Raw genomic sequence first — 27,054 nt, 5'->3', positions numbered from 1 at the left:
GTCTCAGTGTTATATTTCCCCTGTGTCTCAGTGTTATATTTCCCCTGTGTCTCAGTGAGAGATTTCCCCTGTGTCTCAGTGTGAGATTTCCGCTGTGTCTCAGTGTGAGATTTCCCGTGTCTCAGTGTGAGATTTCCGCTGTGTCTCAGTGTGAGATTTCCGCTGTGTCTCACTGAGTGATTTCCCCTGTGTCTCAGTGTGAGATTTTCGCTGTGTCTCAGTGAGAGATTTCCCCTGTGTCTCAGTGTGAGATTTCCCCTGTGTCTCAGTGTGAGTTTTCCCCTGTGTCTCAGTGTGAGATTTCCCCTGTGTCTCAGTGTGAGATTTCCGCTGTGTCTCACTGAGTGATTTCCCCTGTGTCTCAGTGTGAGATTTCCGCTGTGTCTCACTGAGTGATTTCCCCTGTGTCTCAGTGTGAGATTTTCGCTGTGTCTCAGTGAGAGATTTCCCCTGTGTCTCAGTGAGAGATTTCCCCTGTGTCTCAGTGTGAGATTTCCCCTGTCTCTCAGTGTGAGATTTCCGCTGTGTCTCAGTGTGAGATTTTCGCTGTGTCTCAGTGAGAGATTTCTCCTGTGTCTCAGTGAAAAATATCCCCTGTGTCTCAGTGTGAGATTTCCCCTGTGTCTCAGTGAGAGATTTCCCCTGTGTCTCAGTGAGAGATTTCCCCTGTGTCTCAGTGTGAGATTTCCCCTGTGTCTCAGAGTGAGATTTCCCCTGTGTCTCAGTGAAAAATATCCCCTGTGTCTCAGTGTGAGATTTCCCCTGTGTCTCAGTGAGAGATTTCCCCTGTGTCTCAGTGTGAGATTTCCCCTGTGTCTCAGTGAAAAATATCCCCTGTGTCTCAGTGTGAGATTTCCCCTGTGTCTCAGTGAGAGATTTCCCCTGTGTCTCAGTGTGAGATTTCCCCTGTGTCTCAGTGAAAAATATCCCCTGTGTCTCAGTGTGAGATTTCCCCTGTGTCTCAGTGTGAGATTTCCCCTGTGTCTCAGTGAGAGATTTCCCCTGTGTCTCAGTGAGAGATTTCCCCTGTGCCTCAGTGAGAGATTTCCCCTGTGTCTCAGTGAGAGATTTCCCCTGTGTCTCAGTGAGAGATTTCCCCTGTGTCTCAGAGTGAGATTTCCCCTGTGTCTCAGTGAAAAATATCCCCTGTGTCTCAGTGAGAGATTTCCCCTGTGTCTCAGTGAGAGATTTCCCCTGTGTCTCAGTGTGAGATTTCCCCTGTGTCTCAGTGAAAAATATCCCCTGTGTCTCAGTGTGTGAGATTTCCCGTGTCTCAGTGAGAGATTTCCCCTGTGTCTCAGAGTGAGATTTCCCCTGTGTCTCAGTGAAAAATATCCCCTGTGTCTCAGTGAGAGATTTCCCCTGTGTCTCAGTGAGAGATTTCCCCTGTGTCTCATTGAGAGATTTCCCCTGTGTCTCAGTGTGAGATTTCCCCTGTGTCTCAGTGAAAAATATCCCCTGTGTCTCAGTGTGAGATTTCCCCTGTGTCTCAGTGTGAGATTTCCCCTGTGTCTCAGTGAAAAATATCCCCTGTGTCTCAGTGTGAGATTTCCCCTGTGTCTCAGTGTGAGATTTCCCCTGTGTCTCAGTGAGAGATTTCCCCTGTGTCTCATTGAGAGATTTCCCCTGTGCCTCAGTGAGAGATTTCCCCTTTGTCTCAGTGAGAGATTTCCCCTGTGTCTCAGTGAGAGATTTCCCCTGTCTCTCAGTGTGAGATTTCCCGTGTCTCAGTGTGTGATTTCCCCTGTGTCTCAGTGTGATATTTCCCGTGTCTCAGTGTCGGATTTCCCCTTTGTCTCAGTGTGAGATTTCCCCTGTGACACAGTGAGAGATTTCCCCTGTGTCTCAGTGTGAGATTTCCCCTGTGTCTCAGTGAGAGATTTCCTGTGTCTCAGTGAGAGATTTCCCATGTCTCAGTGTGAGATTTCCCCTGTGTCTCAGTGTGAGATTTCCGCTGTGTCTCAGTGTGAGATTTCCCGTGTCTCAGTGTGAGATTTCTGCTGTGTCTCACTGAGTGATTTCCCCTGTGTCTCAGTTTGTGATTTCCGCTGTGTCTCAGTGTGAGATTTCCGCTGTGTCTCAGTGAGAGATTTCCCCTGTGTCTCAGTGTGAGATTTCCCCGTGTCTCATTGAGAGATTTCCCCTGTGTCTCAGTGTGAGATTTCCCCTGTGTCTCAGTGAGAAATTTCACCTGTGTCTCAGTGTGAGATTTCCCGTGTCTCAGTGTCGGCTTTCCCCTTTGTCTCAGTGAGAGATTTCCTGTGTCTCAGTGTGAGATTTCCCCTGTGTCTCAGTGTGAGATTTCCCCTGTGTCTTAGTTAGAGATTTCCCCTTTGTCACAGTGAGAGATTTCCCGTGTCTCAGTGTGAGATTTCCGCTGTGTCTCAGTGTGAGATTTCCCGTGTCTCAGTGTGAGATTTCCCCTTTGTCACAGTGAGAGATTTCCCCTGTGTCTCAGTGTGAGATTTCCGCTGTGTCTCAGTGTGAGATTTCCCCTGTGACTCAGTGTGAGATTTCCCGTGTCTCAGTGTGAGATTTCCCCTGTGTCTCAGTGTGAGATTTCCCCTGTGTCTTAGTTAGAGATTTCCCCTTTGTCACAGTGAGAGATTTCCCCTGTGTCTCAGTGTGAGATTTCCGCTGTGTCTCAGTGTGAGATTTCCGCTGTGTCTCAGTGAGAGATTTCCCCTGTGTCTCAGTGAGAGATTTCCCCTGAGTCTCAGTGAGAGATTTCCCCTGTGTCTCAGTGTGAGATTTCCCCTGTGTCTCAGTGTGAGTTTTCCCCTTTGTATCAGTGAGAGATTTCCCCTGTGTCTCAGTGTGAGATTTTCCCTGTGTCTCAGTGAGAGATTTCCCGTGTCTCAGTGTGAGATTTCCCCTGTGTCTCAGTGTGAGTTTTCCCCTTTGTCTCAGTGAGAGATTTCCCCTGTGTCTCAGTGTGAGATTTCCCGTGTCACAGTGTGAGATTTCCGCTGTGTCTCAGTGAAAAATATCCCCTGTGTCTCAGTGTGAGATTTCCCCTGTGTCTCAGTGTGAGATTTCCCCTGTGTCTCAGTGAGAGATTTCCCCTGTGTCTCAGTGAGAGATTTCCCCTGTGCCTCAGTGAGAGATTTCCCCTGTGTCTCAGTGAGAGATTTCCCCTGTGTCTCAGTGAGAGATTTCCCCTGTGTCTCAGAGTGAGATTTCCCCTGTGTCTCAGTGAAAAATATCCCCTGTGTCTCAGTGAGAGATTTCCCCTGTGTCTCAGTGAGAGATTTCCCCTGTGTCTCAGTGTGAGATTTCCCCTGTGTCTCAGTGAAAAATATCCCCTGTGTCTCAGTGTGTGAGATTTCCCGTGTCTCAGTGAGAGATTTCCCCTGTGTCTCAGAGTGAGATTTCCCCTGTGTCTCAGTGAAAAATATCCCCTGTGTCTCAGTGAGAGATTTCCCCTGTGTCTCAGTGAGAGATTTCCCCTGTGTCTCATTGAGAGATTTCCCCTGTGTCTCAGTGTGAGATTTCCCCTGTGTCTCAGTGAAAAATATCCCCTGTGTCTCAGTGTGAGATTTCCCCTGTGTCTCAGTGTGAGATTTCCCCTGTGTCTCAGTGAAAAATATCCCCTGTGTCTCAGTGTGAGATTTCCCCTGTGTCTCAGTGTGAGATTTCCCCTGTGTCTCAGTGAGAGATTTCCCCTGTGTCTCATTGAGAGATTTCCCCTGTGCCTCAGTGAGAGATTTCCCCTTTGTCTCAGTGAGAGATTTCCCCTGTGTCTCAGTGAGAGATTTCCCCTGTCTCTCAGTGTGAGATTTCCCGTGTCTCAGTGTGTGATTTCCCCTGTGTCTCAGTGTGATATTTCCCGTGTCTCAGTGTCGGATTTCCCCTTTGTCTCAGTGTGAGATTTCCCCTGTGACACAGTGAGAGATTTCCCCTGTGTCTCAGTGTGAGATTTCCCCTGTGTCTCAGTGAGAGATTTCCTGTGTCTCAGTGAGAGATTTCCCATGTCTCAGTGTGAGATTTCCCCTGTGTCTCAGTGTGAGATTTCCGCTGTGTCTCAGTGTGAGATTTCCCGTGTCTCAGTGTGAGATTTCTGCTGTGTCTCACTGAGTGATTTCCCCTGTGTCTCAGTTTGTGATTTCCGCTGTGTCTCAGTGTGAGATTTCCGCTGTGTCTCAGTGAGAGATTTCCCCTGTGTCTCAGTGTGAGATTTCCCCGTGTCTCATTGAGAGATTTCCCCTGTGTCTCAGTGTGAGATTTCCCCTGTGTCTCAGTGAGAAATTTCACCTGTGTCTCAGTGTGAGATTTCCCGTGTCTCAGTGTCGGCTTTCCCCTTTGTCTCAGTGAGAGATTTCCTGTGTCTCAGTGTGAGATTTCCCCTGTGTCTCAGTGTGAGATTTCCCCTGTGTCTTAGTTAGAGATTTCCCCTTTGTCACAGTGAGAGATTTCCCGTGTCTCAGTGTGAGATTTCCGCTGTGTCTCAGTGTGAGATTTCCCGTGTCTCAGTGTGAGATTTCCCCTTTGTCACAGTGAGAGATTTCCCCTGTGTCTCAGTGTGAGATTTCCGCTGTGTCTCAGTGTGAGATTTCCCCTGTGACTCAGTGTGAGATTTCCCGTGTCTCAGTGTGAGATTTCCCCTGTGTCTCAGTGTGAGATTTCCCCTGTGTCTTAGTTAGAGATTTCCCCTTTGTCACAGTGAGAGATTTCCCCTGTGTCTCAGTGTGAGATTTCCGCTGTGTCTCAGTGTGAGATTTCCGCTGTGTCTCAGTGAGAGATTTCCCCTGTGTCTCAGTGAGAGATTTCCCCTGAGTCTCAGTGAGAGATTTCCCCTGTGTCTCAGTGTGAGATTTCCCCTGTGTCTCAGTGTGAGTTTTCCCCTTTGTATCAGTGAGAGATTTCCCCTGTGTCTCAGTGTGAGATTTTCCCTGTGTCTCAGTGAGAGATTTCCCGTGTCTCAGTGTGAGATTTCCCCTGTGTCTCAGTGTGAGTTTTCCCCTTTGTCTCAGTGAGAGATTTCCCCTGTGTCTCAGTGTGAGATTTCCCGTGTCACAGTGTGAGATTTCCGCTGTGTCTCAGTGAGAGATTTCCCCTGTGTCTCAGTGAGAGATTTCCCCTGTGTCTCAGTGTGAGATTTCCCCTGTGTCTCAGTGAGAGATTTCCCGTGTCTCAGTGTGAGATTTCCGCCGTGTCTCAGTGTGAGATTTCCTGTGTCTCAGTGTGAGATTTCCGCTGTTTCTCACTGAGTGATTTCCCCTGTGTCTCAGTGTGAGATTTCCGCTGTGTCTCAATGTGAGATTTCCGCTGTGTCTCACTGTGAGATTTCCGCTGTGTCTCATGTGAGAGATTTCCCCTGTGTCTCAGTGTGAGATTTCCCCTGTGTCTCAGTGTGAGTTTTCCCCTTTGTATCAGTGAGAGATTTCCCCTGTGTCTCAGTGTGAGATTTTCCCTGTGTCTCAGTGAGAGATTTCCCGTGTCTCAGTGTGAGATTTCCCCTGTGTCTCAGTGTGAGTTTTCCCCTTTGTCTCAGTGAGAGATTTCCCCTGTGTCTCAGTGTGAGATTTCCCCTGTGTCTCAGTGAGAGATTTCCCCTGTGTCTCAGTGTGAGATTTCCCCTGTATCTCAGTGTGAGATTTCCCCTGTGTCTCAGTGAGCGATTTCCCTTGTGTCTCAGTGTGAGGTTTCCCGTGTCTCAGTGTGAGATTTCCCGTTTCTCTGTGTGAGATTTCCCCTGTGTCTCAGTGAGAGACATTTCGCCTGTGTCTCAGTGTGAGATTTCCCTTGTGTCTCAGTGAGAGAGATTTCCGCTGTGTCTCAGTGTGAGATTTCCCCTGTGTCTCAGTGAGAGAGATTTCCGCTGTGTCTCAGTGTGAGATTTCCCGTGTGTCAGTGTGAGATTTCCCCTCTGTCTCAGTGTGAGATTTCCGCTGTGTCTCAGTGAGAGATTTCCCCTGTGTCTCAGTGAGAGATTTCCCCTGTGTCTCAGTGTGAGATTTCCCCTGTGACTCAGTGAGAGATTTCCCCTGTGTCTCAGTGAGAGATTTCCCCTGTGTCTCAGTGAGAGATTTCCCCTGTGTCTCAGTGTGAGATTTCCCCTGTGTCTCAGTGAGAGATTTCCCCTGTGTCTCAGATTGAGATTTCCGTTGTGTCTCAGTGTGAGATTTCCGCTGTGTCTCAGTGTGAGATTTCCCGTGTCTCAGTGTCAGATTTCCGCTGTGTCTCAGTGTGAGATTTCCGCTGTGTCTCACTGAGTGAGTTCCCGTGTCTCAGTGTGAGATTTCCGCTGTGTCTCAGTGTGAGATTTCCGCTGTGTCTCACTGAGTGAGTTCCCGTGTCTCAGTGTGAGATTTCCGCTGTGTCTCAGTGTGAGATTTCCGCTGTGTCTCACTGTGAGATTTCCGCTTTGTCTCATTATGAGATTTCCGCTGTGTCTCAGTGTGAGATTTCCCCTGTGTCTCATTGTTAGAATTCCCCTGTGTCTCAGTGAGAGGTTTCCCCTGTGTCTCAGTGAGAGATTTCCCCTGTGTCTCAGTGTGAGATTTCCCGTGTCTCAGTGAGAGATTTCCCCTATGTCTCAGTGAGAGATTTCCCCTGTGTCTCATTGTGAGATTTTCCCTGTGTCTCAGTGTGAGATTTCACGTGTCTCTGTGTGAGATTTCCCCTGTGTCTCAGTGTGAGATTTCCCCTGTGTCTCAGTGTGAGATTTCCCCTGTGTCTCAGTGAGCGATTTCCCTTGTGTCTCAGTGTGAGGTTTCCCGTGTCTCAGTGTGAGATTTCCCGTTTCTCTGTGTGAGATTTCCCCTGTGTCTCAGTGAGAGACATTTCGCCTGTGTCTCAGTGTGAGATTTCCCTTGTGTCTCAGTGAGAGAGATTTCCGCTGTGTCTCAGTGTGAGATTTCCCCTGTGTCTCAGTGAGAGAGATTTCCGCTGTGTCTCAGTGTGAGATTTCCCGTGTGTCAGTGTGAGATTTCCTTTCTGTCTCAGTGTGAGATTTCCGCTGTGTCTCAGTGAGAGATTTCCCCTGTGTCTCAGTGAGAGATTTCCCCTGTGTCTCAGTGTGAGATTTCCCCTGTGACTCAGTGAGAGATTTCCCCTGTGTCTCAGTGAGAGATTTCCCCTGTGTCTCAGTGAGAGATTTCCCGTGTCTCAGTGTGAGATTTCCCCTGTGTCTCAGTGAGAGATTTCCCCTGTGTCTCAGATTGAGATTTCCGTTGTGTCTCAGTGTGAGATTTCCGCTGTGTCTCAGTGTGAGATTTCCCGTGTCTCAGTGTCAGATTTCCGCTGTGTCTCAGTGTGAGATTTCCGCTGTGTCTCACTGAGTGAGTTCCCGTGTCTCAGTGTGAGATTTCCGCTGTGTCTCAGTGTGAGATTTCCGCTGTGTCTCACTGAGTGAGTTCCCGTGTCTCAGTGTGAGATTTCCGCTGTGTCTCAGTGTGAGATTTCCGCTGTGTCTCACTGAGTGAGTTCCCGTGTCTCAGTGTGAGATTTCCGCTGTGTCTCACTGTGAGATTTCCGCTTTGTCTCATTATGAGATTTCCGCTGTGTCTCAGTGTGAGATTTCCCCTGTGTCTCATTGTTAGAATTCCCCTGTGTCTTAGTGAGAGGTTTCCCCTGTGTCTCAGTGAGAGATTTCCCCTGTGTCTCAGTGTGAGATTTCCCGTGTCTCAGTGAGAGATTTCCCCTATGTCTCAGTGAGAGATTTCCCCTGTGTCTCATTGTGAGATTTTCCCTGTGTCTCAGTGTGAGATTTCACGTGTCTCTGTGTGAGATTTCCCCTGTGCGTAAGTGTGAGATTTCCCCTGTGTCTCAGTGAGAGAGATTTCCGCTGTGTCTCAATATGAGATTTCCCCTGTGTCTCAGTGAGACAGATTTCCGCTGTGTCTTAGTGTGAGATTTCCCGTGTGTCAGTGTGAGATTTCCGCTGTGTCTCAGCGTGAGATTTCCGCTGTGTCTCAGTGAGAGATTTCCCCTGTGTCTCAGTGTGAGATTTCCCCTGTGTCTCATTGTGAGATTTCCGCTGTGTCTCAGTGTGAGATTTCCCCAGTGTCTCATTGTGAGAATTCCCCTGTGTCTCTGTTAGAGATTTCCCCTTTGTCACAGTGAGAGATTTCCCCTGTGTCTCAGTGAGAGAGATTTCCCCTGTGTCTCAGTGAGAGAGATTTCCGCTGTGTCTCAGTGTGAGATTTCCCATGTGTCAGTGTCAGATTTCCCCTGTGTCTCAGAGTGAGATTTCCGCTGTATCTCAGTGAGAGATTTCCCCTGTGTCTCAGTGTGAGATTTCCGCTGTGTCTCAGTGTGAGATTTCCGCTGTGTCTCAGTGTGAGATTTCTCCTGTGTCTCAGTGAGAGATTTCCCGTGTCTCAGTGTGAGATTTCCGCTGTGTCTCAGTGAGAGATTTCTCCTGTGTCTCAGTGAGAGATTTCCCCTGTTACTCAGTGAGAGATTTCCCCTGTGTCTCAGTGAGAGATTTCCCCTGTGTCTCAGGGAGAGATTTCCCCTGTGTCTCAGTGTGAGATTTCCCCTGTGTCTCAGTGAGAGATTTCCCGTGTCTCAGTGTGAGATTTCCGCTGTGTCTCAGTGTGAGTTTTCCCGTGTCTCATTGTAAGATTTCCGCTGTGTCTCAGTGTGAGATTTCCGCTGTGTCTCACTGAATGATTTCCCGTGTCTCAGTGTAAGATTTCCGCTGTATCTCACTGTGAGATTTCCGCTGTGTCTCAGTGTGAGATTTCTACTGTGTCTCAGTGAGAGATTTCCCCTGTGTCTCAGTGTGAGATTTCCCGTGTCTCAGTGAGAGATTTCCTCTGTGTCTCAGTGTGAGATTTCCCCTGTGTCTCAGTGAGAAATTTTCCCTGTGTCTCAGTGTGAGATTTCCCCTGTGTCTCAGTGAGAAATTTCCCCTGTGTCTCAGTGAGAGATTTCCCGTGTCTCAGTGAGATTTCCGATGTGTCTCAGTGAGAGATTTCCCGTTTCTCAGTGTGAGATTTCCCATGTCTGAGTGTGAGATTTCCGCCGTGTCTCAGTGTGGAATTTCCCCCGTGCCTCAGTGTGAGATTTCCCCTGTGTCTCAGTGAGAGAGATTTCCGCTGTGTCTCAGTGAGAGATTTCCCCTGTGTCAGTGTGACATTTCCCCCGTGTCTCAGTGAGAGAGATTTCCGCTGTGTCTCAGTGTGCGATTTCCCGTGTCTCATTGTGAGATTTCCCCTGTGTCTCAGTGTGAGATTTCCCGTGTGTCAGTGTGACATTTCCCGCGTGTCTCAGTGTGAGATTTCCCGTGTCTCAGTGAGAGATTTCCTCTGTGTCTCAGTGTGAGATTTCCCCTGTGTCTCAGTGAGAAATTTTCCCTGTGTCTCAGTGTGAGATTTCCCCTGTGTCTGTGTGACATTTCCGCTGTGTCTCAGTGTGAGATTTCCCGTGTCTCAGTGTGAGATTTCCCGTGTCTCAGTGTGAGATTTCCGCTGTGTCTCAGTGTGAGATTTCCGCTGTGTCTCAGTGTGAGACTTCTCCTGTGGCTCAGTGTGAGATTTCCGCTGTGTCTCAGTGTGAGATTTCCCGTGTCTCAGTGTGAGATTTCCCGTGTCTCAGTGTGAGATTTTCGCTGTGTCTCAGTGTGAGATTTCCGCTGTGTCTCAGTGTGAGATTTCCCGTGTTTCAGTGTGAGATTTCCGCTGTGTCTCAGTGTGAGATTTCCGCTGTGTCTCAGTGTGAGATTTCCGCTGTGTCTCAGTGTGAGATTTCCGCTGTGTCTGAGTGTGAGATTTCCGCTGTGTCTCAGTGTGAGATTTCCCGTGTCTCAGTGTGAGATTTCCGCTGTGTCTCAGTGTGAGATTTCCCGTGTCTCAGTGTGAGATTTCCGCTGTGTCTCAGTGTGAGATTTCCCGTGTCTCAGTGTGAGATTTCCGCCGTGTCTCAGTGAGAGATTTCCCGTGTCTCAGTGTGGGATTTCCCCCGTGCCTCAGTGTGAGATTTCCCCTGTGTGTCAGTGAGAGAGATTTCCGCCGTGTCTCAGTGAGAGATTTCCCCTGTGTCAGTGTGACATTTCCCCCGTGTCTCAGTGAGAGAGATTTCCGCTGTGTCTCAGTGTGAGATTTCCGCTGTGTCTCAGTGTGAGATTTCCCCTGTGTCTCAGTGAGAAATTTCCCCTGTGTCTCAGTGAGAGATTTCCCGTGTCCCATTGTGAGATTTCCCCTGTGTCTCAGTGAGAGATTTCCCCTGTCTCTCAGTGTGAGATTTCCCGTGTCTCAGTGAGATTTCCGATGTGTCTCAGTGAGAGATTTCCCGTTTCTCAGTGTGAGATTTCCCATGTCTGAGTGTGAGATTTCCGCCGTGTCTCAGTGTGGAATTTCCCCCGTGCCTCAGTGTGAGATTTCCCCTGTGTCTCAGTGAGAGAGATTTCCGCTGTGTCTCAGTGAGAGATTTCCCCTGTGTCAGTGTGACATTTCCCCCGTGTCTCAGTGAGAGAGATTTCCGCTGTGTCTCAGTGTGCGATTTCCCGTGTCTCATTGTGAGATTTCCCCTGTGTCTCAGTGTGAGATTTCCCGTGTGTCAGTGTGACATTTCCCGCGTGTCTCAGTGTGAGATTTCCCGTGTCTCAGTGAGAGAGATTTCCGCTGTGTCTCAGTGTGCGATTTCCCCTGTGTCTGTGTGACATTTCCGCTGTGTCTCAGTGTGAGATTTCCCGTGTCTCAGTGTGAGATTTCCCGTGTCTCAGTGTGAGATTTCCGCTGTGTCTCAGTGTGAGATTTCCGCTGTGTCTCAGTGTGAGACTTCTCCTGTGGCTCAGTGTGAGATTTCCGCTGTGTCTCAGTGTGAGATTTCCCGTGTCTCAGTGTGAGATTTCCCGTGTCTCAGTGTGAGATTTTCGCTGTGTCTCAGTGTGAGATTTCCGCTGTGTCTCAGTGTGAGATTTCCCGTGTTTCAGTGTGAGATTTCCGCTGTGTCTCAGTGTGAGATTTCCGCTGTGTCTCAGTGTGAGATTTCCCGTGTCTCAGTGTGAGATTTCCGCTGTGTCTCAGTGTGAGATTTCCCGTGTCTCAGTGTGAGATTTCCGCTGTGTCTGAGTGTGAGATTTCCGCTGTGTCTCAGTGTGAGATTTCCCGTGTCTCAGTGTGAGATTTCCGCTGTCTCTCAGTGTGAGATTTCCCGTGTCTCAGTGTGAGATTTCCGCCGTGTCTCAGTGAGAGATTTCCCGTGTCTCAGTGTGGGATTTCCCCCGTGCCTCAGTGTGAGATTTCCCCTGTGTGTCAGTGAGAGAGATTTCCGCCGTGTCTCAGTGAGAGTTTTCCCGTGTCTCAGTGTGGGATTTCCCCCGTGCCTCAGTGTGAGATTTCCCCTGTGTCTCAGTGAGAGAGATTTCCGCTGTGTCTCAGTGAGAGATTTCCCCTGTGTCAGTGTGACATTTCCCCCGTGTCTCAGTGAGAGAGATTTCCGCTGTGTCTCAGTGTGAGATTTCCGCTGTGTCTCAGTGAGAGATTTCCCCTGTGTCAGTGTGACATTTCCCCCGTGTCTCAGTGAGAGAGATTTCCGCTGTGTCTCAGTGTGAGATTTCCGCTGTGTCTCAGTGAGAGATTTCCCCTGTGTCAGTGTGACATTTCCCCCGTGTCTCAGTGAGAGAGATTTCCGCTGTGTCTCAGTGTGAGATTTCCCCTGTGTCTCAGTGTGAGATTTCCCGTGTGTCAGTGTTAGATTTCCTGTGTCTCAGTGTGTGATTCTCAAGGCACTCACAGAGCCATTATAAGGGATAAAGAAACTCAAAGTGTTCCTCTGATTATCATCTGTTCAATTTTATTAAATAAATTCAGGTACAAATTTTGAACAAGAAGATCGACCTCAGTCACGTATCATCAAAGTGTGGATCGAAGGTCAACATCCATCACAGGCCAGGTAAATCTCTGCGTGAACACAGTCACATCTGTGAGACAGAGAGAAAGAGAAAACAGTCACATCTTAGAGAGAGAGCATGGTCACATTTTATAGAGTGTCCAGTCATATTTTAAAAAGAGAGTGAGCACAGCCACATCTTTGGGAGAGAGTACAGTCACATTTTAGAGAGAAAGCAAGAGAGCACAGCCACACCTTATGGAGAGAACACACTCACACAATGGCAGCAGTACCATCTACAAGATGCAGGCTCCATACAGCAAAGAGGGGACTGGGAGACTGCAGTCATGAAAAGATTGTATACCAGTCATGTTTAGTGAATTAGATTGGGGGCACTCTGGGTCAAGCTTGGTGATGAGGCCTGAGGCCCACTAGGAAAGAGGAATAAATAACTGTTGAAAATGAAAGGAGGACATTCAAACTAAAAACGGCTCAGACTGACCCCACAATGTCTCAATCTCTTCCTCTCAGGTGGTGGCAATATAGAGATCAAATCGCAGAAAGTTGATTTTAAGGAAAAGGCCCAATCCAAGATTGGCTCGATGGACAACATCAGCCACACACCAGGAGGTGGCACAAAGAAGGTAAGAGGCTCAATGACTCCATCATGGTGAGTCATAGACACACTGCAGACTAGAAATAAGAATAGGAAAAAAAAACTTGCATTTATTTAGAGCCTTTCACATCCTCAGAACATTCCAAAACGATTTACAGCAAATGAAATATTTTTGAACTGTAGTCATTGTTGTAACATAGCAAACAAAGCAGTCAATGTGTGTACGCCAAGATCCCACAAACAGCAATGAAATAATGATAAGACAACCTGTGTTAGAGATATCGGTGAGGAATAAATATTGGCCAAGACACCAGGGAGAACTCCCCTGCTCTTCTTTTCGTGGAGCTGCTGGATCTATTGGAGCAGGTTACATGGACAGGTGCAGGATAGAAGGACAGAATCATTGAATCATAGAATAGTTACAGCAGAGAAAGAGGCAATTTGGTCCATCGTGTCCATGCCAGCTCTCTGGAAGAGCAACTCAGCTAGTCCTTTCCCCATAGCCCTGCAAATGTTTCTCTTCATATAACAAGATCAAGAGCAAGAGGATAACTAAGGAAAGGGTGGGGCCTATCAGAGATGTACAAGGGAACTTATGTATGAATGCAGATGATGTGGGCAGGGATCTTCATGAGCTTTTTGTCTCTGTCTTCACAAAAGAGAGGGTTGAAGTAGACATTGCAGTTAAAGAGGAGGAGTGTGAAATATTAGATATAGTTAGCATAATGAGAGAGGAAGTACTAGAGGGTTTGACATCCTTGAAAGTGGATAAATCGCCAAGACCGGATGGATTGCATCCCAGGTTGTTAAAGGAAACCAGGAAAGAAATAGCAGATGCACTGATCTTCAAATCCTCACTAGATACAGGCGAGTTACCAGATGATTGGAGGTCTGCGAACATTGTACCATTGTTTAAAAAGGGTGCGAGGGATAGGCCAGGTAATTATAGGCCAGTCAGTCTGACCTCGGTGGTGGGTAAATTGCTAGAATTAATTCTGAGAGACAGGATAAACTGCCACTTAGAAAGGCACAGATTAATCAGGGATAGTCAGCATGGATTTGTTAGGGGAAGATCATGTCTTACTAACTTGATTGAGTTTTTTGAGGAAATGACAGGGAGCAATGATGAGGGTAGTGCAGTGGATATGGTTTACATTGATTTTAGTAAGGCATTTGACAAGGTCCTGCATGGCAGACTAGTCAGCAAAATGAAAGCCCACGGGATACAGGGGAATGTGACAGGTTGGATCCAGAATTGTCTCAGGGACAGAAAACAAAGGGTAGCTGTCGACGGATGTTTTTGTGAATGGAAAGCTGTTTCCAGTGACGTTCCGCAGGGCTCAGTGTTGGGTCCCTTGCTTTGTGGTATATATCAATGATTTGGATTTAAATGTGGGAGGCATGATTGGATAATTTGCTGATGACACAAAAATTGGTCGTTTGGTTAATAGTGAGGAGGATAGCCATAGACTCCAGAATGATATCAATGGTTTGGTTGAGTGGGTGGGAAAGTGGCAAATGGAATTCAATCCAGAGAAGTGTGAGGTAATACATTTGGGGAGGGCAAATAAAGTGAGGGAATACACAATAAACGGGAGGATATTGAGAGGGGTAGAAGAAGTGAGAGACCTTGGAGTGCATGTCCACAGGTCCCTGATGGTGACAGGACAGATAGATAGAGTGGTGAAGAAGGCATATAGAATGCTTTCCTTTATTGGCTGAGGTATAGAATTCAAAAGCAGGGATGTAATGCTGGAACTGTATAAAACGCTGGTTAGGCCACAGCTGGAGTATTGCGTACAGTTCTGGCGCCACATTACAGAAAGGACATAATTGCTCTGGAGAAAGTACAGAGGAGATTTACAAGAATGTTGCCAGGGCTTGAAAGTTGCAGCTATGAGGAAAGATTGGATAGGCTAGGGTTGTTTTCCCTGGAACAGAGGAGGCTGAGGGGTGACTTAATTGAGGTGCACAAAATTATGAAGGGCCTAGATAGAGTAGACAGAAAGGACCTGTTTTCCCTGGTGGGGAAGTCAGTTACCAGGGGACACAGATTTAAGGTGATTGGTAGAGGGATTAGAGGGGACATGAGGAAAAACTTTTTCACCCAGAGGGTGGTGGGTGTCTGGAATTCACTGCCAGGAATGATGGAGGCAGAAACCCTCAATTCTTTTAAAAGGTACCTGGACATGCACCTCAAGTGCTGTAACCTGCAAGGCTATGGACTAGGTGCTGGAAGGTGGGATTAGATTAGGCGACTAGTTTTTTTTGGCCGGCTCAGACAGTGGGCTGAATGGCCTCCTGCTGTGCTGTAATTGTTTTATGGTTCTATGGTTTTAACTGTCCAATAATATTTTGAAATCCACGATTGAATCAGTCTCCAACACATTGTTATTCAAGTGCAGGATACAGGGATAGGTGCAGGATATTTAAACTAAATAGTAGGGAGGAGGGTTCCGGTGAGGGCAAATTTAGAAAGTTAAAGGGAAAGGACTAGGCAATAGTGCAGGGTAGCGATATGAGTAATGATGACTAGAGTGTGGCAGGAAGGCACGGAGTGTGCAAACATAAGAGCGCACAGCAAATAAGGTCAGAGTAGGGAAAATGGTAAAAAGACAGAATTAAATGCTCTTCATCTGAATGCAAGTGATATTCATAACAAGGTAGGTGAATTGATGGCACAAATACAAATAAATGAGCAGATATGATAGCCATTACAGAGACGTGGGTGCAAGGTGACCAAGGCTGAAAACTGACCATTCATGGGTATTTGACATTCCAAAAAGATAGAAAGAAAGGAAAAGGAGGTGGGATAGCTCTGTTAATAAAGGATGAGATTAGTACAGTAATGAGAAATTACCTTGGCTCAAAAGATCAAGATGTAGTATCAGTTTGGGTGGAGATAAGGATTAACAAGGGAAAGAAGCCACTGGTGGGATTAGTTTATAGGCCCCCTAACATTAGCTACACAGTAGGACAGAGTATAAATCAAGAAATGGCGGGGGCTTGTAAGAAAGGTACTGCAATAATCATGCACGAATTTAATCTTCATATGGATTGGACAAATCAAATTGGCAAAGGTAGCCTGGAGGATGAGTTCATAGAGTGTATTCGGGACAGTTTCTTAGAACAATATGTTTTGGAATCAACCTGGGAACAGACAATTTTAGATCTGGTAATGTGTAATGAGACAGGATTAATTAATGATCTCATAGTAAAGGATTCTCTAGGGAAGAGTGATCATAACATGACAGCATTTCACATTCAGTTTGAGGGTGACAAACGGGTCTGAAACTAGTGTTTTAAACTTAAATAAGGGCAATTACAAAGAGAGAAGACAGAGTTGGCTAAAGTAGACTGGGAAAATAGGATAAAAGGTAAGACAATAGATAAGCAGTGGCAGACATTTAAGGAGATATTTCATAACTCTCAACAAAGACATATTCCATTAAGAAAGAAAGACTCTATGAGAAGGATGCACTGTCCCTGGCTAACTAAGGAATTAAGAGTGGTTTCAAATTGAAAGAAAAGGCATACAATTCTGCAAAGATTCGTGGAAGGCCAGACGATTGGGACAATTTTAGAGCCCAGCAAAGGATGACCAATATAAATTCTTATGTTCAATATAGGGACATGTGCAAGGTACATTGGCAGATGCAGTAAACAGAGACAGTTCAAGGATACAGGGACAGATGTGGCATAGAGGGACAATTGTCAGATATAATGACAGATGCAGGATGGAATGTCAGTTGCTGGATAGATGGACTGGTGTAGGTTACAGGGAAGGGGCTGGATACAGGAACAGGATAGAGCGACAGATGCTGGATACAGGGACAGGTTTAGGATACAGAGATAGGTGTTGGATACAGGGTCAGGTTTAGGATACAGGGACAGGTTTAGGATACAGAGATAGGTGTTGGGTACAGGGACAGGTTTAGGATACAGGGTCAGGTGTTGGGTACAGGGACAGGTTTGGGATACAGGGACAGGTATTGGATACAGGGACAGGTGTTGGATAGAGACACAGGTTTAGGATACAGGGACAGGTGTTGGATACAGGGACAGGTTTAGGATACAGGGACAGGTATTGGATACAGGGACAGGTTTAGGATAAAGGGACAGGTGTTGGATACAGACACAGGTTTAGGATACAGGGACAGGTGTTGGATACAGACACAGGTTTAGGATACAGGGACAAGTATTGGATACAGGGACAGGTTTAGGATACAGGGACAGATGCAGGATACAGCAACAGGGACAGGATACAGAGACAGGTGTCGGATACATGAAAGGTGCAGATTATAGAGATTGTCTGGGTGAAGGGATTGCATTTGGAATGGGATTGTGCTGATGTTTTTGCTTGTGGGGGTCTCCCCACTGCTGGTGAGTGGTGTTCTGCTGCACTTTCCCTTCTCTTTGTTTCATTCACTGCATCATCTGCCACTTCCATCTGCTCCCTTTGCTCGTGCTTCCCTTTCAGTCTCTGCAGCACAGGAGAAGTTTTGGGGCTTGCTGGTAACTACTTTGAACGGACACTGCATAAAACATCAACCTCAATCCCCAGTCACCCTCTGGTTAACTGAGATCCCATCACTGCTCACTCTCCTTCCACTGGTTGAATTCTGTGTGTACTGGAGGCAGCAAATTGCCTGCTATTTCATATCTGCTCTAACAGTGATCTGGCTGTCCTGTCAGCTCCCCACAAAAACATCCTCACCACTGTCATGGGCAGTGTATATTACCTGGGAAATATCAAGTGTTTCAGGTGTTGCCTTTACTCAAACCAGCTGCTCAACTGTCCTGGAAGCTGTAGTCAGGGGGCCTTTCTGCCAGGTTAGGGTTTTACTCATCACTACAGTCCCTCTCTGCCTGCCTGCCAGTGGAAGTGGTCTAGTCAAAGGCCCTTCTTTACCACTGTGACACTGAACATCCTCAATAATCAGGGACGGGATCTCATGCACTGAAATGCCAAATTCCAGTCACTGCACTGCTGGGCGCCCCGTCACCCCATGAGCCTCAGAGCTTGAGTCCCTCATCCTTTGCAGCAGCAGCTAAATCTCTTTTCTGATACAGGGGTCATTGTCAACCTCTGTCAGGGCAGTGCCATCTGATAGAGGTGTTTACCAAAGTTGCAGCAAGCTGCGATTAAGAGACAGCATATTATCCAGTCCAATAAAATCTGGCAAATGCTGGAAATATATTATCGATATGAAGAATATATGATAGCTGATCCTCTATTAGACCCAGGACACACCTTCCCTCAGACCCAGGGGTCTTTACCTGGGACATTAACCCATTTGTTCATTTGTTTTCTTATTAGGTACTGTCAGATCTAGCAAAATCTGATTCCTTTTTGGTTTCTCTGTCCAGTGATGTGAGACCTGGGTGGCTGCAAAGAGCTGTGAATGTCTCTTCCTGTGTGAGAAGGGCAGAAGTGGAGATAGACCTTACTCCCAGGAAACCCCAAAAACCTCCTCCCAGTGCTTCCCTTCTTCCTCTTTCCTTGTATCGTAGAGTCTGATTTCACAAGCTAATTTTTGAATAATTTTTAAGGCCTCTATTCTATGGATGATGATGATGATGCATTGTGTGCCACCCTGATTTCATTTATAGAAAGAGAACAGGAAAGAAGAAGCAGTGAATGAAACTGTTCAGAACGGTGTCAGTGATACACCAGTACAAGTGCCTGTTTCAGGTGTTACTGAATCCCGTGAGTCACACGCAACCCCGAACCGGGAAACACAGGCAGACAAGATGTGTGAGTGAAACCATCCCAGCCTCTCATCTAGAAGTGTGTCTGTTACTCTAATGCAAAGTTATTCTATCAGTTGCATTAAGTTTTGGGAATAGCCTGTTGGTTATCCACGGTAATAGCCAGCGGTATTCCGGGTGGAATTTTCCTTGTATTGACTCCATCTTTGGGCAGTATCCATGGCGGGTAACTGTGAGGTCAAACCCAGGTACTATATTTGAAGAAACACCATCCAAGCACCATACAATCATTCAAAGACCCCAAAATCCCAGTGACTTTGGCCCATGACCTCCAGAAACAACACATGGGGCCAAGTAGAGGCACCAGTTCTCTGTGCCAGTAAAAGAAACAGAGATGGTGTGCTGCCAGAGGAGGCCAAAGCCTGTGGCTTGGGAGGTGCCAAATCTGGGGATGTTGTGTTGGGGGTTGTTGGATTGTGTGGAGCCAGTTGTGATGGGGGTATTTGGGAGAGCCCGGCCTGGGTGGGAGGAGTGGGTTGTAAGTTCTCGGGTTGTGTTACTATTTCCGGTACCGAGTGCTTGCTCTCCTTTGTGCCTTAAACTAACACAATTACCCTTCTCGCTCCAGATTGAATCTCACAAGCTGACTTTCCGCGAGACGGCCAAATCTCGCACAGATCACGGAGCAGAAATTGTCTACAAATCTCCGACCATTTCCACCGAAGGCTCCCCCCGCCGACTCAGCAACGTGTCGTCCACCAGCAGCATCAACATGGTGGAGTCTCCACAGCTTGCTACACTCGCTGACCAAGTCTCGGCCTCCCTGGCCAAGCAGGGTTTGTGACTGTTGCTTTGAAGCCTCTCCTTCTTTCACAGCAGTTTGCAGGTGTCTAACATGAACTGGTGTCGGACCATCCTGAGCCCTCTCTATCTTGCTCCTTGTACTTTCCTCTGAAGCATTCAGTCTATCTACACCGACATATCAGGTCTTTTACAGACAGTGGTGCTTTGTTGTCTTTTGTGTGGCCTTGCACGTCCCATGTGTTAACTCCTGATCTGCAACCCTTTAGGCTTTGTGAGAAGGCTAGGACTCTAGAGGTAGTCTGTCCCTTTATAGAGTTAGGGTCCAAGTACAGAAATCACTGAGAACTAATGGACAGGTACAAAAAAAAAATCAAAAATTAATGGAATCAGCCTTTTGAGGCTGAAATACAAAAGGGTGGAAGTTATGTTTCAGTTGTATAAATCTCTGGCTAGAACTCATCTGGAGTACTGCATTCAGTTCTGGGCACCACACCTCAGGAATGATGTACTGTCCTTGGAGGGGGGTGCTGTGCAGATTCACCAGAATGGTATTGGGGCTACAATGGTTACATTGTGAGAAGAGGTGGTATAGATTAGGCTTGTATTCCATTGAATGTAGAAGATTAAGGTGTTATTTAATTGGGATTAAAATGAATAAAGGAGTTGAAAGGATAGGTCGAAAGAAAATATTTGCTCTGGCGGGGAAGTCTAGAACAAGGGGCATAACCTTAAAATTAAAGCTGGGCTGTTCAGTGGTGATGTCAGGAAGCACTTCTTACACAGAGTAGTGTAAATCTAGAACTCTCTCCCCCAGCCCCGCAAAAAAAAAGTTTTTGGGGCTCAGGATCAATTAATCATTTCAAAACTGAGATTGATAGATTTGTTGTCAGGCAAGTGTGTTAAGGGATATGGAACTAAGGTGGGTAGACGGGGTTAAAATACAGATCAGCAATGATCTATCTGAATGACAGATCAGGCACAAGGGGCTGAATGGCCTCTTCCTGTTCCTACATTCTCGGTTGCATGACTCTCTAGAGGTCACTCTCTGCCTTTCTTTGGTCCACCCAGGGTGCCAATGGAAAATTGGATGCAGAATGCACCTGAATTTGTAAGGTTTACTGTACAAGGCCCAAGTTCCCATTACAAGTCCCAAGATGGAAAATGATCCCTTGTGAGACCTGTAAACTCTGCAACTTGGTGTGAGGAATGTCCTCTCGATGTTCCCATACTCCTGTTTATTTTTAAACTGCACTCTAATATTTAGGATTTTGTATTTTCTGTAATAAGTGCTTTCTGACATCACCCTGAATGGCCTAGCTCTAATTTTAAGGTTATGGCCCCTTGTTCTAGACTCCCTCAATAGAGGAAATAGTTTCTCCCTATCTACACTATTTAAACCTTTAATCATCTGACACACCTCAATTAGATCAGTCCTTAATCTTCTACACTCAAGGCATTACAAGCCTAGACTATGCAACCCATCCTCATAATTTAACCCTTTTAGCCCCGGTATCATTCAGTGAATCTGGTGAATTTAAGGAGCTAAGAGGCTGCAGTGAATGCCAGACTGTCCTGTCCACGGGAACCTGGGAGTTGTTACTGCTCAAATTCAGCAAAGATAGGCCCAGTGGCACCCACCCTCCCTGACAAGCCCAGTGACACCTCCCCCCAGACAGACCCAGTGAACTCTCCCCCTCTCAAACAGGTCCAGTGACCCCCTCAGACAAGCTCAATGACACTTCTCCATCCCCCCTTCCCAGAGGCATAGTGACCCCAGGAAGGCCCAGTGACCATCTCAAACAGACCCAGAAGCCCCTGGTGACTCTCTCCCCAATCAGGCAGGCAAAGTGAACCCCCAGACAGGCCCAGTGACACCCGCCCCCCACCGGTATCCACTCCTCTTCCAGCCTGCTTCATTGCGGTAATAATTATCCATTTTACTTTATCTTCCCTCTCTTGCAAAGATACAATTCACAAGCAGGTTCCACTGCCACTACTGTATTATCCTTGATGTTGGCTATTAAACAATGGGGGCATCACAGTCAAACTTGACCCAGCCTTTAACTGGTTTCTATAGATAAATGGGCCCACTAGGGGCACTGGAAGACCATTCCAGAATTTTTGTTCTCTGAGAGTGAGAGAACGGTTGTTCAGGACCTCCTCTCAGGCCTTTAGCTGCGTTTTAGAGTCCTTGATGAAGTGCTGTAGAATCTGAAGGTTCTTCCTGTGCTATTAACCGAGTAGAGTTGTTGTTAAACAGGACCAGCACCTCAGACCCAATTCATCAATGCACCATAATCTATTGTACCTGAAAACTAGGAGGGATCTGTGTATGGAGCCCATTCCCCACACAAGGGCAGGTCTGTGTGTTACTGTACCCCGAAGCTTAGTTTATGTTTGTCTGTTCAGTGATCTGAGCAGTGTAATTGAGATCAGCTCAGCTCCATTCCAGAGTAGTGAATGGATTTGCTTTCTACAGATTGAGAGCAGGATCAAGGTGACTTTCTGTGCTCAGTTTGGATGCTGATCTGCATCTTGGTACAGTATTCCTGCCCTCCCCTCTTTAGCCCTCCCTCTCTGCTTCTGTTTCCTGTTTGACAAGTCAGTCCATATTAGCCAGGTTTCCTCAGGAAAAGTCCTCCAGACTGAGAGCAGAGCAGACTAACTGTGTAGTTCCAGTGCGCTCCTGGTTTTAACAATTTGCGGGCCGTCCACTGTTGACGGTGAGATGGATGCCGTGTATAACTCGACTGATCAGGGTCAAAATCTGAATCTTTTGTTGCGCTCTGATCCATTGCTCCAACTGAAAGTCATGGTGTTAAGACTGGCTGCTCCTGGACTGGCTCTCTCTATGTCTATGTATACCCGGCACTCCGTATACCTGACACTCTGGAAACCTGACTCTCTGTATACCTACCTTTGTATACCTGGCACTGTGTATACCTGACTGTGTATACTGGCGCTCTGTATACCTGACTGTGTATACTGGCGCTCTGTATATCTGACTCTGTATACTGGCTCTCTGTATATCTGACTCTGTATACTTGGCTCTCTGTATACCCCACTGCAGTAAAGGGTTTGTATATTGCTGTCACCCACTGAAACTGAACCTCTAACTATAAACAGTTTTGCCTGGTGTGTTGTTTGATGCATGTTCCTAGGCCTGGGTTTCAGGAGTCAGTATTAATCCTGGAGTCAGCCACTGATGTGCCCAGAACCGAGCTGCAGTATAATTGGGCTGCTGGAAGATGCTGAAGTTTAATTCACTTTGTATCTCACTCTTTTTCTGGACAACGTGGATGAGAATCAAGATGGTCTAGATCTGAACAAGGGGGATGTATCAAAAACACCTTGTAAACAATGTGCGGTTAATTCCCTGGGATTTTGTCTCGAGATTAAGTTCTGCTGCACATTGTGTGCCTCGGGTGAAGGGACTTGTGCACTGGTGTGGGTGCCCTTCATAATCCAGGATCTATCATGGCATCACTGGCAGAGTGGAACAGCTGCAGCAATGAGGTCCATCTCACCCTGAAGTAAGAGTGAGGGGAGACAAAACACCCTTTATCAATTTATTCTTTACACAAACCGCATCTGCATCTCCTTTCCTCATCCCCAGCTAACATGGATTTCCTCACAATACTGCATTCGGTTGAGGGCACTTTACACTTTCACTTGGTGCCAGCGTAGCTAATGGTTCAGTGAAAGTTGCAGGCTTTTTGAATTTTGTTGTCATGATTTCATTATAACACTTGAACCTCTCAATTAGATTCCAGTCCCTGTTTTCATTCCCTATTAACCCTCAATCTGACCCTGTGTATACCAGTGCTTTATTTACTATGTGTTAATAATGACTTTGTAGCTTTGGCTGATGCCTTGATCACCTTTGTTCTTACAGTAAAGATATGGCCCCCACAGGCACAGGTTATTGTACCTGTTTAATGAAGGGTGTTTCAGAATGTGTTTTCTTAGCTGTTATAAACAGAACTCAGTGTTAATGGTAGATAACTTGATTAATATGACTGTTAACTGCATGTCACTAGTCCTGCATGTAGTTCAGAAGCTGCTGAGTGTGAGCAGCTGTCTGTGAACCTCACTGACCGTTGATCTCGTTGCCATCACTAACTGTTGACATTATGCATCTTCACACTGTTGCTCCTGAGGGATTTCTCATTCTGGGAAGATTTGAACGAGGAAAGTCTTGTGATGGCTATGATTGAGGATCTCGATGACAAATCTCCTGAGTCCAGACTAACTGGTCCTCAATGCCATTTAATGGGAACCCAATTGCTGCCTGTGCCAGCTATGCTGAACCCCAGAGACAGCAGATTGTGTTTTTTACACTGGTACAAATGGACTTTTACTTGATTGAGGGGAAGAGATGACTGAGCTAACGAGCAGCAACACTCTGGTTAGTATAAGCACCAGCTGGTGGAAGTTGGGATTTCAGCTGAGGCTGTAATTCATGTTCGCTGGGAGCTGCTGAAAGGCTTTCTTCACATTCTGCTGTCCTGGTGTCTGAGAGCACACAGGAGTCAGCCTGGTATAGCTCAAGCCTAGGGTTAAACACCTGGTACCTGAACCACTTATCCCACGAAAGGGAGAGGGGCTTTGGCAGTTTCTTTTGTTAAACTGAGTATGAAGTCTGAGGGAACATCCTTTAGAACAGAGCAGATGGAGGGGGTCATTAGAAAGGTGGGGGGGGGGGGGGTCTGACCCAGATGGTCACAGGGTGGTAAATAGATCGACAGGACAGAAACAGGCTGCTTGGCCCAACTGGTCTATGCTACTCCTACGCTACTGATATCTTCCCACTGTGCCTCCATATCCCTCCATTCCCTACTCCCTCAGGTATGCACCAAGCCTCCCATTAAATGGGCCACTGCAAACTATTTCAATCACTCCATGTAGAACCAGTTCCACATTCACCCTACTCTGTCAATAGGAGTAATGTGGTTGTGTGACTCCTTACTGTAGGTGTTCGGGACTGGTGCTAACTCTCACCCCACCGTGTCAGTTTGAGGTTCTCCGTTATCCCAAGTGGGTGCTATTGCTTTGCTTACATTCACTACATTTGATTGTCTTAATATTTGTGAAAAAAATATTTGTGTAGTATCGAAGTTGGAAATGTGGTGATTCAGTATTTCTAATTAGCTGGTACTGAATGAACAGAAATAGCCATGGAACGGGCAGTCAGAATTATTGGAAGCCTGCACACAGCTAGAAGTTTGTCAGACCCTGCAATTTCTCTCTGACTGTTTATAAAGAATCAGTCCACACACATAGAATCAGGAACCTACTCCAGATCCAAACCAGTTCTGAATCAGTTTGAAATGAACTCCTTTAAACCTGAAATTGGTCAATCCCAGACCCAGTCACTGGGAGTCGGTCATTCCCAGACCCAGGAACAGGGAGTCGGTCATTCCCATACCCAGTCACAGGGAGTCGGTCATTCTCTGGCTCAATCACAGACAGCCGGTCATTCCCAGACCCAGTCACAGGGGATCAGTCATTCCCAGACCCAGTCACAGCGAGTCAGTCATTCTCTGGCCCAATCACAGGAGCCTATGATAGACAGTAGTTGCCTGAACTCTTTGCTAAGGGAGATAATTACAATTTGCACTCCCATCAAGTGAGGTTCAGAGCTGGAGCAGAGAGGCACAGGATGTTCTTTCTGAATTTTGCATGAACCCTAAATTACTGGTCAGAAAACTCATTGCAGTCACTTTGCCAGCATTAGTTAACCAGAGCTGCGTCAGAAACCCTGTTGTGAGTGTAAATGAAGTTTCCCTGCATCCCAGCGAAATAACACCAGCGAAGAGGGAGTGGTGGGTTTGATCACCAATTCCATGACTTGCCAATATTACTTCAATTTGTTTTGTCAATTGCTCTAAATGACAGGTTTATTGATTTGTTTCTGGACAAATGACTAAACAGTGAATTGGAAGCTCCTGATTAGCTATTGCCTCAGTGTCCAGGAGCCAATGGGGTATTTGTTGACCAACTGTTTCAGAAAAGGTCCATTGGTCTTCAGCTCTGGGCTGCAGCTGTTGACACCAGGCAAGGTTCAGCTGCTGCAGCAGAACATGGATGGGATTGAAGGAATGACTCAACTGGTTGATCATTTTACAACCAAAAACTACTGTCTTGATATGATAGGAGACAAAGTAATCCAGGAACTCTCTCAGTGATCTGAGCCAGTGTAATTGATATCAGCTCAGCTCCGCTCCAGAGTAGTGAATGGATTTGCTTTCTACAGATTGAGAGCAGGATCAAGGTGACTTTCTGTGCTCAGTTTGGATGCTGATCTGCATCTTGGTACAGTAGCAATTGTCAGGGTCCACATTTCTCTGAAAGGGCTGAGAACTTGGGAATAGTCAGGGTTAGGGAGAGGCCATTGAACCATTAACCTTCCTTCTCCTCCTAATCTAGGTTTCTCTGGGCTCAAACAGGTTAGTGCCGACATGAAGATGTGTTTTGTGGCAGATGCACGTTGTTTCTTAAAGCTTGCTCTTTGAGATGTGAGACACGGTAATTTAATCCCGATGGCAGCATCTTTGCTAATGTTCAGTGGCTTTGCTTCTTGTATGTGATTGCTCAATGCTGTAACTGTTTTAATCACTGGTTTACATTAATAATCGTTGCTGTAAAAGTTTGGAAATAAAGTCTGTGTATCAAGTCCTGTCTGTCTCTTGTCCCTTTGTGAAACGTATCATGATGTAGTAGTATCCCGATATGAATTTTGAGTGAACTTAAGTCTTTGGAGGATAGAAGTTGGGAAACCAGTCAGCAATGTGTTGGAATAGTCAAGTCTAGAGGTAACAAAGGCATGAATGAGAGTTTCAGCAGTAGGTGAGCTGAGACAGGGCAGAGATGGGTGATGTTATGGAGGTGGAAGTAGGCGGTCTTGGTGGTGGAGCGGATATGTGGTCCATATTCTAACTCACACCAAGCCCAATCCTGTGCTAGTTGACCTACATTGGTTTCCAGTCCAGCAATGCCTCCATTTTAAAATTCGCACCCTTGTTTTCAAACCCCTCCCTATTTCTGTTATCTCGTTCAGCTTACAATCCTCAGATCTCTGCACTCCTCCAATTCTAGTCTCTTGAACATCCCCAATTTTAAATCACTCCACCATTGGTGGCTAGGCCTTTAAAACATACCTCTTTGACAAGCTTATGTGGTTCAGTGTCAAATATTGTTTGAGAACACTCCTGCAAAGCACCTTGGGACGTTATACTATGTTAAAGACGCTATATAAATTCAAGCTGCTGCTGTTTGTTGATCGGACAGCAGGAATCCACACTGATGTCAGCAGAGATATTTGTGTTGGATGTAACAGAAGTACATTCAGATGGAGCCCATTCACCATCTGCCTCCATACGCTGCTCCAAAATATTCAAAAAACAGATATGACTTTCTTTAGTACTTTTCATGACCCCAGGACATCCCAAAGCATTTTACAGCCAATCTTCGAAGTGTAGTTGTTGTTGTTATGTAGGAAATGTGGCAGCCAATCTTCTTAGAGCAAGATCCCACAAACATTAAGACAGGAATGACCAGATAATTTGTTTTCGTGATGTTAGTTGAGTGCTAAGTATTGGCTGGAAATCCCCATCTCTTCTTCAAATAGTTTCCTGGGATCTTGTACATCTATCTGAGAGATTTAACATCTCATCAGAAAGATGGCACCCCCAACAGTGCTACATTCCCTCAGTTCTGCACTGAAGTGTCAGCCTAGATTATGTGCTCAAGTCTCTGGAGTGGGACTTAACCCACAACCTTCTAACTCAGAGGTGAGGGTGCTACTACTGAGCTACATCTGACACTTTTATAAATCAGAGAACCCACACTGGTATTTGGTGCCCTTTGTTACCCATAATAAATGATATGAAAAATAAATCTGAACAGATGTATTCATGGCTCTTGGTGCATCAATCAGTATAGTCTGTCAGGAGTCAGGCTTTAAGCTCTAAATGGATTTATCTAAAGTCTTGTGTGCAGAGGAATCAATTATTGAGATGGCAAAAGTCATTCCTTCTATCTGGTGTCATGTGACATCCCTTTCAATTAAAAGAATGTATGAGATAAGGTTAACTGGGAGAATTATAACTTTGAGTCAAAGGGAATAAAGAGTCAACGCG

The 27,054-nt window shown here is 46.4% G+C and overlaps 1 protein-coding gene and 1 long non-coding RNA gene across 5 annotated transcripts in view; one reads left to right on the top strand and one right to left on the bottom strand.

Moving 5' to 3' along the window:
* maptb (microtubule-associated protein tau b) overlaps positions 1 to 18,825 on the top strand; it is a 554,848-nt gene extending 536,023 nt beyond the window's left edge. For all 3 annotated transcript variants that reach the window (XM_068013095.1, XM_068013097.1, XM_068013094.1), the window contains 4 exons: positions 11,763 to 11,844; positions 12,313 to 12,425; positions 18,011 to 18,155; positions 18,738 to 18,825. In XM_068013095.1, coding sequence (XP_067869196.1) covers positions 11,763 to 11,844; positions 12,313 to 12,425; positions 18,011 to 18,155; positions 18,738 to 18,742 — 345 coding nt within the window. In that variant the 3' untranslated portion in view covers positions 18,743 to 18,825. The remainder of the gene's footprint in view (positions 1 to 11,762; positions 11,845 to 12,312; positions 12,426 to 18,010; positions 18,156 to 18,737) is intronic.
* Positions 11,729 to 27,054, bottom strand: part of LOC137348023 (uncharacterized) — a 42,150-nt gene continuing 26,824 nt past the window's right edge. For both annotated transcript variants that reach the window (XR_010969048.1, XR_010969049.1), the window contains exons 2-3: positions 12,284 to 12,474; positions 11,729 to 11,872 (exon numbers count right to left, since the gene is read on the bottom strand). This is a non-coding gene — a long non-coding RNA (uncharacterized lncRNA). The remainder of the gene's footprint in view (positions 11,873 to 12,283; positions 12,475 to 27,054) is intronic.

The sequence above is a fragment of the Heterodontus francisci genome, chromosome 33, assembly GCF_036365525.1.
Source record: "Heterodontus francisci isolate sHetFra1 chromosome 33, sHetFra1.hap1, whole genome shotgun sequence".
In the NCBI taxonomy this organism is placed as follows: domain Eukaryota; kingdom Metazoa; phylum Chordata; class Chondrichthyes; order Heterodontiformes; family Heterodontidae; genus Heterodontus; species Heterodontus francisci.
This window is presented reverse-complemented; position numbering and strand designations above follow the sequence as displayed.